The sequence below is a fragment of the Nasonia vitripennis genome, chromosome 5, assembly GCF_009193385.2.
Source record: "Nasonia vitripennis strain AsymCx chromosome 5, Nvit_psr_1.1, whole genome shotgun sequence".
NCBI lineage: Eukaryota > Metazoa > Arthropoda > Insecta > Hymenoptera > Pteromalidae > Nasonia > Nasonia vitripennis.
This window is the reverse complement of record NC_045761.1, coordinates 3,518,551-3,530,361: the sequence shown is the minus strand read 5'-3', so window position 1 is coordinate 3,530,361 and position 11,811 is coordinate 3,518,551. Positions and strand designations below refer to the sequence as shown.

At 41.0% G+C, this 11,811-nt stretch overlaps 2 protein-coding genes across 9 annotated transcripts in view; one reads left to right on the top strand and one right to left on the bottom strand.

Annotated features, from left to right (window-relative positions):
- Window positions 1-11,811, bottom strand: part of LOC100122071 (ras-related protein Rab-27A) — a 120,437-nt gene that overhangs the window by 42,664 nt on the left and 65,962 nt on the right. The gene's annotated exons all lie outside the window — the stretch shown is intronic.
- On the top strand, window positions 2,718-11,064 carry LOC100123601 (mitogen-activated protein kinase kinase kinase 15). Of its 5 annotated transcripts, none has more exons than XM_016986941.3 (21): window positions 2,718-2,847; window positions 3,240-3,381; window positions 3,453-3,856; window positions 4,327-4,481; window positions 4,550-4,718; window positions 4,792-5,505; window positions 5,586-5,945; window positions 6,018-6,279; window positions 6,354-6,491; window positions 6,563-6,729; window positions 6,810-6,905; window positions 6,988-7,127; window positions 7,202-7,354; window positions 7,563-7,670; window positions 8,252-8,370; window positions 8,649-8,824; window positions 8,894-9,158; window positions 9,247-9,577; window positions 9,651-9,756; window positions 9,838-9,914; window positions 9,995-11,064. In XM_016986941.3, exons 2-21 carry the CDS (start codon window positions 3,306-3,308, stop codon window positions 10,059-10,061), a joined length of 4,083 nt encoding a protein of 1,360 aa, XP_016842430.1. In that variant the 5' UTR covers window positions 2,718-2,847; window positions 3,240-3,305; the 3' UTR covers window positions 10,062-11,064. The 5 variants fall into 5 exon arrangements, with proteins under 5 accessions (XP_016842430.1, XP_016842431.1, XP_016842432.1 ...); XM_016986942.3 differs by having other exon boundaries at window positions 8,652-8,824; window positions 9,995-10,883; XM_031932412.2 differs by lacking the exon at window positions 2,718-2,847 and adding an exon at window positions 2,876-3,065 and having other exon boundaries at window positions 9,995-11,058.

Here is an 11,811-nt window from a genome sequence, read left to right as displayed (position 1 = left end):
CCGCCAAGCTCCCCGAGGATCAGGCGAGCAGAGCACGGCGGGGGACGAACGCGACAAAGACGACGACCATACGACGACGATTGCCTCGGTGTGTTGGTACACCTCTGTGTTTCATGTCTACCTACGTCTCGGGACCGAGCGCTGTAACAAACGTGTTATAGTTATCGCTATGTACTGAGGGTTAGCGCGCGATGCTTATTGTTACGATTCCGCGTGCGTGTATGTATTATTGGCGCAGACGCTATCGAGGGTGACGCGGTTTTTTAAATGTTGGATACTTTTGAGTTTATTATTAATTTTGCACTTTTACACGGTGCGTTAAACAGTTTTTCTCTTGACACTAAACCATCAGACGCGCAAACGATGCTGATTTTCTGATTTTCTGGCAGCCCAAAGCTGCGTTTAGACACAGCCGCTGCTCTGGAAAAAGCGTCAAGGAAATACTCGTCTGTGTATTATGCTCCTACACGCTCGCGCGGTATCCTATATCCACTAGTTTGTGACGTACTCGCTGTAGAAGCGGACGTCACAGTTTTATATACAGCGAAAATTCGCGCGTCGGCAGGCCGCAGGGGTCAATCAAAAAAAAAAGGCGAGTTAAGGGCAACCCAAGTCAAGGTACGAGCAACAGTTGGTGGGGAAGCCGCCTTCGCTAGAGCTATGCTCGACAGACGTTTGCAGCGTGGGGCAGGCCAGTTCCGGGGGACCCCCAGAAGCAGGGAAGCAGAATCTCAAGAAGTCGTGCCCGCAAAGTGGGATATTTCGACTTTTCTCCTTTCGAAACCACCTACAACCTTAGATAAAATCGAGCGATCGACGTGAAATTTTTTTTAAATTCAAGTCAGAGTTATGCGGAACCTGGGAAAAATACGCGGGAAGGTCCCGCCAACGTATTCGGACCAGGAAAAATCGGCCAAACTGGCAACTTCTTTAGAAATAATTACTTTCAACAGTCGTTTCTAGTGTAGTAAAAATTTCAAATAAAATTGCCTGCTTGGCCGATTTTTTCTGGACGAAGCGCGTTGATATAACCCTCCCACACACTTCTCCTCCATTCCAGATCACCAAAACTTGAATTTCCAAAAAAATTCACTCCCATTGGTCGATCTCATCAGAAGTTGCGTGATTCCGAAAGGTGAAAAGTCTATAAAACATCGTGCACGCTGTGCACGGCGCTGCCGGAGAGACTGCCTTCTCGCTGCTTCTGCGATCCTCGTGAAAGGGGAGCGTCGCGGAGTGGCCGCTCCGCGCATCAGTGCGCCCCACTATTTTCCTTTTCGCCTCTGCCGCGACGCACGCACTCGCGAGCGCGCGCTTACGAATTCCCCGCGCGACGTGCATCGTTGACTCGCTCCTTTTTTCTCTTTTTCTAAAACAGCTCTTGATGTACTGTTTGCTATTTTTTCTACTACTATAGTTGACAAAATAGCAAAAATGGACTGTGGCGTGAATCTTGCTGGATATAAGCATATCGTTGGATGTGATGCGTATAAGCTGATTTAGCGAATACAACGTCAAACATTCAACTCGACAGAGCATAATAATTAAATAAGGGCTCTACAATGTATCTATAAGGATTATTAAAAAAAATTACTATTCCACCTCGGCTCCGCTCAAGATTTCAAGGAAAAGCATCACCAACATCATCAAGAGGTTCTGAAAGCCTATTCTCGAGCCGTCGCTCGGTACGTTTTCACGGAGTGCAGTCCGTCGCGTTCGGTATAAGTACCCTAGCACCGAGAGAAGGAGTCGCAGTAGCCTACACACCATCGCACTGCAGCACACACAGCTGGCGTTCGATTGGCCGAGCGATTGCCGCGAGAAGGAGGGGGGAAAGAGAGAGAGAAAAGTCACCAGCTCACGGCTCCTGCTCTCCCGTTGATTCGCCGACTCTATTCGATCGACAAAAGTGTTTTGCGACAAACGGTTAGTAAGCCTCGTTAAAAGTCGCCGCGCTCGAGAAGAAGAATAGACGAGCCGAGCGAGACGTCTCTCTCTCTAGGAGGAACTCTCGCTTCCACTCGGGCACGAGGCTCCCGACCGCGGGCGTGGATGCTGCGCGAGGCTTATGCTGGCCTGGTCCGGCTGCCTGGCGGCTTCGGGCTCCAAACCTCGATTATTCTCGCTCGCGCGCGAGAGATTGTCTTCTGCTCTGCTCTGCCGCTTCGACGAGTCTATAATAACGGATCGAGTATCAAACTGCTGCTATGAAATAATAATACGAGGGATCGGCGCTTTTGTAATTTTTTTCAGCCGATTTCGATCTGTGCCATGGGCATCGAGGTTGTAAATTTTTCAGGTGCCTCGATAAGATAATAATGGCATACCTGGACGCGTGTTTTGTTCCGTTCTCTCTTTCGTATTAAGGTCTTCTAGATTATACGTTGCTTTTTGCCAGTCTGCGGTCTACTCCAGGTAAAAGTGTTGATACGAATTCTACGAAATATTTTTAAAACCTGCGAAAGCTTCGGTATCGATAAATATTATTGAAAGTTATGAGCGGCTCGTGTTTTCCGTGTTTACTTTTATTCCTTGTTGACGTTTAAACGCAAATAAGTACGAGCTCTTATCTTTCAATTACTCGTACAGTTTTTCCTTTCTCTTACCTCCACTGCATCATCAACAATTAACAATTAAATTCTGAATGAAAAATACGCAATACGCGCTATCGACCGAGCAAGGGCTTGGCCTGACATCTGTGTCGCAACGGGCAAACTGCGTAGCGAAAGTACAACTGCAGACTGCTATACCTTATACGAGAACGAGACGACAGTCGTTCCGCAACTTCATACACACAGTGCTTCCGAAGAAAATGGACCAAGTTTTCCTCGATCACTGCTATATAAGGTAATTTGTCAACATGACCTTTTCTCAATAATCGAAGGCGGATCTTTGTGATCCCTGCAGACCACAACGTGTACCGGTGTACCTTAGCTCGTTCCCAGCATCCGAGGTTGGGATGAATCTTCTGTCGATATAACTTTTAATAAAGAAATTAAAAAATATTATCAGATAAAAGGTGCTAAGTAGCAGTTCGAATATTGACGAGGCTGAATGTTTGAACCGTTAAGTGTCTTGTTAATTGTCATCTTAATTGTGTAAACATCGAGCAAGTTCAGCAAGCCTCATTTGGAGGCCACAGTGTCAAATCTGTATTAAAAATAAAACAATAGATTATTGCTTGTGCTAAGGTACTGTTGTAACTGAATGAATTTGCTGAGAACCATTCATTTTTACAGGCAGAAGAATACTTGCAGAGGGTAAACAAGTCTGGCAGTGCTCAAAACTAACCTCAACATGTTTTAATGATATTTTTTACAAGTTGTTTACAAAACTCAATCAAAATGCCTTCCACTTGCGGAGATACTACTGAAACTACTGGTGAGATCTCAACTGGTAAAAGTAAGGTGTGCAATAAACAAGATAATCTATAAAAATTTAAACTTTCTTAGGTCAAGCGGTAGAAGGTGTATCTGGAACTGACAGCGTTGGGACACACAGTGATCTTTCCGGAAACACTACAATATTAACCAGACCTAAGATGGACATAGTATGCCTCTTGGATACGCAACAACCGGAACATTTGAATCAAAGAAAAAAAGCATTAGAACATGTTAAACAAGCATGCAATTTAGTTAATGCCAGATTACATCACATACAGTTTGAAAAGTTGGACTTTGGAGAAACAAATGTACTGGATACATTTTATAATGCAGATGTAGCCGTAGTCGATCTGAGCATACAGTTGCAGCAATCATCCCTGTTTTACCACTTAGGAGTGCGAGAAAGTTTTGGGATGAAAGACAATATTCTCTTAGTTAATGATGTCGATTCAGAAGCAACTATCCGATTAAAGGTAAAAAATAGTTTATATCTATAGCATGCATAAAGCACAAAGCATAATTCAGAAATTAACTTAAAATTAGCTTTCAATATGGATAAATTTTTATTCTATTACTTACAAAATACAGTTGCATTAAATTTATCTTACAATACCTGAACTAACTTGTGCACCACTGTACTGTGACAACTGTACATTTGAACAGCACTTTGCTATCTGATGTCTCTTATACTACATTTGATATACTCCTCATCTGTAAAGCTCCTGAAAAATATGACATCACCATCTTAATATAGGGATTACCCCAAGCAGACACGCTTCACTCAGTGTACTGTCACACTGCTGTGTACACATCTCTCAAACTTTTCCTAAATTTGATTCAGTATAGTAACTGATACCAAAAAGTTGATGACTTTTGAAATAAAAATCTAATAACACCAAGCAAAATTTTCTAGGCAAAAATTTAATTCAAAGTAATTTTTCAGTTATCTTGTGGTAGTTATACCTTTTTGCCTTACAAGTTTGTGGATTGCGATACTAGTCTGTCTATATCTACTTCCCCTAAAATTGGAGGTGAAGAAATGATTGATCTCACGCAAAGGCTGAAAAAACTTTATGAAGAGGTTGAAATACACTCAAAGTAAGTAAACCAATTGTTCATAAGTGTTGGCGATAAGTAAATGATAAAAATAAACGAATTTTTTTCAGAGCACACATAAAAGAGAAATTTTTAACAGATCTACGTAAAGCAAGAGAAACCCTTACGGGTGAAGAGCTTGCAAGAGCCATCACTAATATGCAAAAGAGATTGGATGATCCAAATGTTTTATGTGGGGAAGTTGTTTTGAGTCTTCTAATTTCTTTTCGAGATATACAGGTAATTTCTTTTTGTGTCTAGAAATAATGCTACTTCAGTTGATTGGAGAATTGGTAATTACAAATATTTGTAGGACTATGATGCAATGGTTCAACTTGTTGATGATTTGAGAACAGTACCAAACCATAAAAGTGCAATAAATACACCGTTTATTCGATATCATTATGCATTTGCCTTAAATCGTAGACATAAAGAAGGCGATCGAGAAAGAGCGTTAAAAGTAATTGAAGAAGCATTGAAGAAAAAAGAAAATCATGTTCCTGATATGTTAGGTTTGTGTGGTAGAATTTATAAAGACATGTTTGTTGAAAGTGGGCATACTGATCTAGAGAGTCTGAAAAATGCAATAAATTGGTACAGAAAAGGTTTTGAGGTTCAGCCCAATGAGTTTGCTGGTATCAACTTGGCTACTCTGCTAGTCGTGGCTGGTAATGAATTCTCAAAGAGCGAAGAGCTTCAGCATATTGCTATGGTACTCAATAATTTGATAGGAAAAAAAGGCAGTCTATCGAGTTTGAAAGATTACTGGGATGTAGCTACATTTTTCGAGATTAGTGTTCTTGCGGAAGATTACTCAAAAGCTATAAAAGCTGCAGAATGCATGTTTAAATTAAAACCTCCAGATTGGTACCTTAAGTCCACAATAGGAAACATCACTCTCATAGACAAATTTCGTAAAAAAAGTGATGAAACCGAAATTTCTCCAGAAGAGCAGATTTTCAGTTTCTGGATGGAATATTTTATTGAAGCCACAAAGTCAGAAGTTGGAGATAGTATTCGATTTCCAGTAAGTCACCCTAACAAAGTTCAATGCTAGGCTCAACCTCTTTACGTCATAATTTATCTTTAACAATTGTTTCGTTGCAGATTTTAGTGTTGGAACCAACAAAAATTTATATGCCAAGCTATGTGATAGTGAATCTTGGAGCTGACGAAAAGTCCATCCAAATTTCTAACTTGTGCCTTGAAAGTATAAAACACAATTGCAAACAGGTCCACGATTGGTTATTTACTGCCAATATGTTGCGAAGCGTTAGCCTGTATAAAAGGGATGAACGGTGCCTTTTTTTGTACGTTCACGAGAATTCTGATGATTTTCAAATATATTTACCCTCTGTACACTGTAGACAAAGATTGTACGATCTCGTTTTGGAAATGACGAGAGATCAGGAAGGAATGGTTACGGATTTGGACGCTTATATGGCTGATGATTCATCGAAAATCAAGGTATTTGATAAGCGCATCACAAACGTTTCTTAATGTTAATTAGACGCATAAACATGATTTTTCCCGTTGCAGTTCGAGTATGACTTGGACGACCAGAATAAACGCGTTATTCTCGGTAGAGGAACGTATGGCGTCGTTTACGCCGCACGCGATTTGAGCACGCAAGTTAAAATCGCCGTTAAAGAAATTCGAGAAAGAAACCTAGGCGACGTGCAGCCATTGCACGAGGAGATTAGGTTACACAGTCAACTTCGGCATAGAAACATTGTTCAGTACCTGGGTTCCGTGAGCGAAGATGGATTCTTCAAAATTTTTATGGAGCAGGTTCCTGGAGGTAAGAATTGAAACAAAATTGGAAAACTTTAAGTATTTGTTAGGCATAAATCTGATTGGTTATCGATTCCGTAGGAAGTTTATCGGCGCTGCTGAAATCGAAATGGGGCCCTCTAAAACGGAACGAATCGACAATTGCTCTCTACACGAAGCAAATGCTAGAGGGATTGAAATACTTGCATGATCAGAAAATCGTTCATAGAGATATCAAAGGTAAAGATAATTCAAAGAATTTAGAGCTTCATATTTTGTTTGGAAAACTGACGGATATAAATCGGTTGCAGGTGACAACGTTTTGGTGAACACCTACAGCGGAATAGTCAAAATCTCCGATTTCGGTATGTCGAAGAGATTGGCTGGTCTATGTCCAAGCACGGAAACGTTTGCTGGAACATTGCAATACATGGCTCCGGAGGTTATCGATAAAGGTCAACGCGGTTATGGAGCACCGGTGAGTTAATCTTCCGAGTTTCTTATCCTTCGAATCTCTAGTGACCGAAGCATACTGAAACTATTATACTGAATTAACAGGCTGATATTTGGTCTCTTGGCTGCACCATAGTCGAAATGGCAACCGGCAAGCCTCCGTTCATCGAGTTGGGGTCTCCTCAAGCGGCCGTTTTCAAGGTAACGCTCCACAGTCTCTTTATTGTTCTCCGCTGTTTCAAAACAACAAAGCAAGTGTTTAAACACTTGACTGTACAAACAGGTTGGCTTCTACAAAAAACATCCAGAAATACCACCCGAGTTATCAGAAAAAGCTAAAAATTTCATACTGCGCTGCTTCGAAGTCAATGCCGACACCAGAGCAACCGCCGCCGAATTGTTGGAAGATCCCTTTATCATAGAGTAAGCAAGTCTATAAAAACGTTGTGTAATCGGAGTACGTAACGATACTGAGCGGCTAATTGTCTATGTTTCAGGAAAAAGAAGACACTCCGCTTGGTTGCCCCTCCAGACTTCAGTCGTAGTATATCAGTGCCCGCCGAGAGGGCGGACAAAATGATGATTAGCGACAAAACCAACAACAACATCGTCTCACAATCCCCCATGCACGCGTCGCAATCGGACGACAGGTAATTGATTATTTACGCACTGGTTTGGAAATTGAATGCTCCGAACTCGTATATCCAAAGCGCATAGACTACACACACTTTTTGTCAGCTTTCAATGTTATAATTGTTACTTTTTTTCTTAATGAAAGGCTTTTTAACCATCATTCAAGCAGACCACCATTTATTTTGATTTTATGGTATATTTTGTGCTATTGCTTTTAAATTAAAGCGTCGTACATAATGGAGAACTGCCGAAATCACGTCGATTGAGGGAACGCAGTCCAGCGCATCTTCTTTCCCCAATCAGCATGCCGGCTGCAAGTCTTTCGTACAACAGGTATGACCCATACAGTCCACCACGTGAGAAGCAACACAAACACGATCGAGCGAGCTTGGCGCTGCACACAACGCTTTGACCTTTTCAAGCGATCGTTTAAACATTGCGAGAGTACATAATGCTTAGACACGCTTAGAACTACCTAAATGTTAGTCAGTTGTACGAGTAGTTTGCTGTCAAGAGCACCGAGGTGACATTTCACGACGACCTCATATAAAATGCACCGCCTCTTTGCTTGCACTTTATATACGGCCGTATAAAACGCACTTCGTCCGCCGCGGCTGCAGTTAAGACTTGAGAAAATCTCACCTCGTTATGTCACGCGTAGATCGCATCTATGTAGTACGGCATAGCTGTGTATCACAATCGCAGCGACTCTTATAAATAAGCTGCGCTCTGCACGATGACAAAGAGAGAAAGAGGTACGATATACTCAAGGTGCTGCGCCTTGGCGACGACGCCGCGCTGACTGCGGCCGTTTCGAAACGCGCCGTGATTTGAAACGTCAGCTCGAAAACACTCACACTCGCACTGTCGTGCAAAAATAAACACGTGTGCGAAACTTGCTTTATGTTGTGTAGCTGCAGCACGATCGGCACGACACCCTCGATCGAGGCGAGCGAGCCCGAGGTTGCTGGGAACTCCATGACGAGGAGGAGCTCATCGGGCGGTCTGCTGTCGCCGGACGTAGAACTAACAGGTATTACGCACGCTTCCAGATTTCATTAAATTTTAATGTATACCAGGAAAATTAGCGCTGTTTATTCCGAGTTTTTTTCCGCTTGCGCACCGAAGCACACATTGTTATCCGTGTGCGTTCCTTTGTTTTGGAATTTATTGCTGTTTTTTTAATCGAGACAATTATTTTGTAACCAATTATAATAAGTATAGACAGTTAGAAACGACATTAACAATCTTGACAAGTCTTGCGTTGAAATTTATCGTTCGGTAAAAACTAATAATGAAAAATTTCTGAAGCAGGTCAGCTGGCTCAGAAAAGTGGCGATGAAGAGGGAGGCTTTTACTTGCTGAAGAAGGATAGCCAGCGTCGAATGACTCTCACGCGGGTTCTAAGTCAAGACGAAGCGAAAATTTGCTCTCTCTGGATGCAGAGCATCCAATCAGACGTTGGTCAGAAGACTGTATTACAAATGGTATGCGACTCTTTGAGAACTTGTCAATTTTCGTGTCAACACGATGCAACATTGTATTTTCATGTGTAGAACCACCTGGAAACGCTGACGAGGGCACTGAAGGATTACATATCCACTCAGAACCAAGAAGCGATCACGATAGCCATTGGTAAATTGAAGGAAGAGCTGGACTTTGACTCGACTGCCATCAATCAGATACAGTTGGCAATTTACTTATTCCAAACAGCCGTAAACGAGGTTCTTAGAATGCACAGCATAAAGCCTCACTGGATGTTTGCCCTGGACAATCTCGTGCGAACTGCCGTACAAGCGGCAATCACAGTGCTATCACCAGGTAGAGTATACCAAATCTTTAGTAGTCGTTCGTTAGCGGGCAAAATATTTGATTTAGATAAATATGAATCTTAACGATCTGTTCAAAGAATTGGGAGCTAATTTACTCGGACAAGAGAGAGCCCAGTCGACTACCGAGGGCGTAGAAGAGGGTTCAACTTCTGGAGTCTCCACGGTCAATTCCATAAAATCACATAAAACGAGCGATTCCGCTGAGCACAATAAGTTCTGGCACGAGTATCGAGATCAGATGGGCTCCATCAAGGTGGAGAACATGAAACTACTGCACGAATTGTTGGAGAGCCAGAAGGCTTACCAGAGTTTACTGTGTCAAGCACTGGACGAGCAAAAAGCGCAATTGGGAGCTCTGACCGAGTTGTGTGAAAGTATCGATAAAAAGATACGAAGAAGGAATCTTGGGTAAAACCATCAGTTGGTTGATTCGCTAGAGGTTACATAGTTTAATTTGAAATAATTTAATCTCACTTTACAGGATACCGCAAATAAGTATTACGGATCGCGATGATGAACCAACGGCTGACGAACAATTAATAAAGTGGCTACAAAGCTTGAATATAGATGGCAATACCATCGAAAGGGTATGTCCAATGAACATTGAAATTTGTTGTTAAGTTTGATTATAAGTATTATTATAGCTAACGATAATACCTTTTGAGCAGTTTGTCTCTGAGCAGTATACTCTGGAAGACATCTTGGTTTACGTTACGCGAGATGATCTACGTAGATTAAATTTGAAGTACGTTGTCATTCTGAATGTATTTTTTATTATAATTTTAAAATTATATGTAGATCTAAAAGAACATGTTCCATTCGCAGGGGTGGAATCGAACTGAGGATATGGAAAGCCATACTCGCGCATCGGCGAGATGCGCCAACAAATTGAGAAAAAGGAGTAATAATTTAACAATAAAAGTACTAATTTACCGTACTGACATACTAACTCATATAGTGATCATGTAAACGAGATTTGACGTAGTCGTCAGACTATCGAATCACGCACAATCAAAAAATAACCATTTCTTTTATAAGAAAGTGCCTTAACCAGTGAAAAGTGAAAGGTCCGTATGTTAATTAATCGCAGCTGTTGAATTTGTGTAGTCATAGAGTTCTTGTTGAACAGTTTTATTTTTTATACCAATCTATATGTATACATCAGCAATTTTAAAGTGCGTCTTCCATTGATGTCAAATATGAAACAGAACCGAATTTATCAGATGTTAAAACGAATGATAATTATTTAATTGTATATATGTGTAAGAGGATTGTTGATAGAGGCACTGAGGATGATATAATCATGTTCTTTCAGTTTGTACAGTATTGCGAATCAGATTTCGCATAAATTGTTGTTTTAAAATCATGCAGAGCAGAAAAAATTGTTTTTAATCAGATATCCAATATCTGCGAGAATATTCAGATGATATATTTATACATAAATTTTGATAAAACATTATTTATTAGCCAGAGATATTATTAAACAATAAAATGTTTAACTTTTAAAAGAATCTTCAGCAACTTTTGTAATATCATAGGATAATATTTTCATACGAACGCTGAAAATGCGATCCCACCGTCCTAAAAAAATGTATACATCAATATGTAAATTTATATTAAGTAATGTTTACCTTTAGAGACTGACCAAATAGCAAAGTTGCACTAAAACAACGCCCAGTCGCACATAATAATAGGGAATCCGATTTCTCTAACAGAAAAAAGAAAACTGAAACGCTTTAACTAAGCAGTTTTTTAAACTTTCAATAGGATCAGGTATTGTTAACAATCTTTAATTCGCTGAAAAATACTCTATGCTAAAAATCTAAAATTAAAAAATGTCTAATGTAAAATCCCCTGAATTCGATTGCCAAGCAATAAAGAATATCGAGTCAGCATTAGCATATTTATTTGTCTCTCCCTCAGTTCCTTAAGTCCATTATTTGTATCCCCAAATGAATGCGATTCATTCGAATTTTTAAGCCCGAACCCTTCTAGTAAAAATTGCTTTGACGGCGAAGCCCCTGCAAGGAATCAACCTCTGTATAATTATACGCGCATTATAAGAAATATAACGAACCAAAGGCGAAAAAAGGGATCCACCCCGTAAGCGCGACTTAATTGAAGTGCCGCTTGATTTTGTCCTCTAAGCTCTCGCTTCCTTCCCTCCATCTCTTTCGCCGTCGGTATTTGATTTCGCAGCGATCGATACCAGCGGCTGAATATTATGTATATACGGGTCTTCGCGTGCAAAATTACGGCTACCGTTGAATATTCTTCGGAGCCTCGTTCACTTGGCACTTAACGGAGTCGTGGTTATTATTGCAGCCACGTCAAGCGACACCGCGCAAACTTCCTTTTCTCCCCTTTCTCATTAGCGATTCGCCGGGAAGTCTGTTTTGCTTTCCGGAAAGTCTTCCACTCTATTTGCGGCTGTGGGACACTGCTCCCGTCTTCGGGCTTATATTGCGAAAATCCAAATCCAAACATTAATTATTATTCTGTTCGTCGACGTCTCAAAAGCGATTTAATTTTAGCCCAGCGCGTGGCGCTTCTCTCGCCGACTCTGCTCGGGTTTCGTCGCAGCGCTAGAATATACGAAGGAACCCTTTGAAGAGGGCATCAATCGTAAACGACATTTAAAT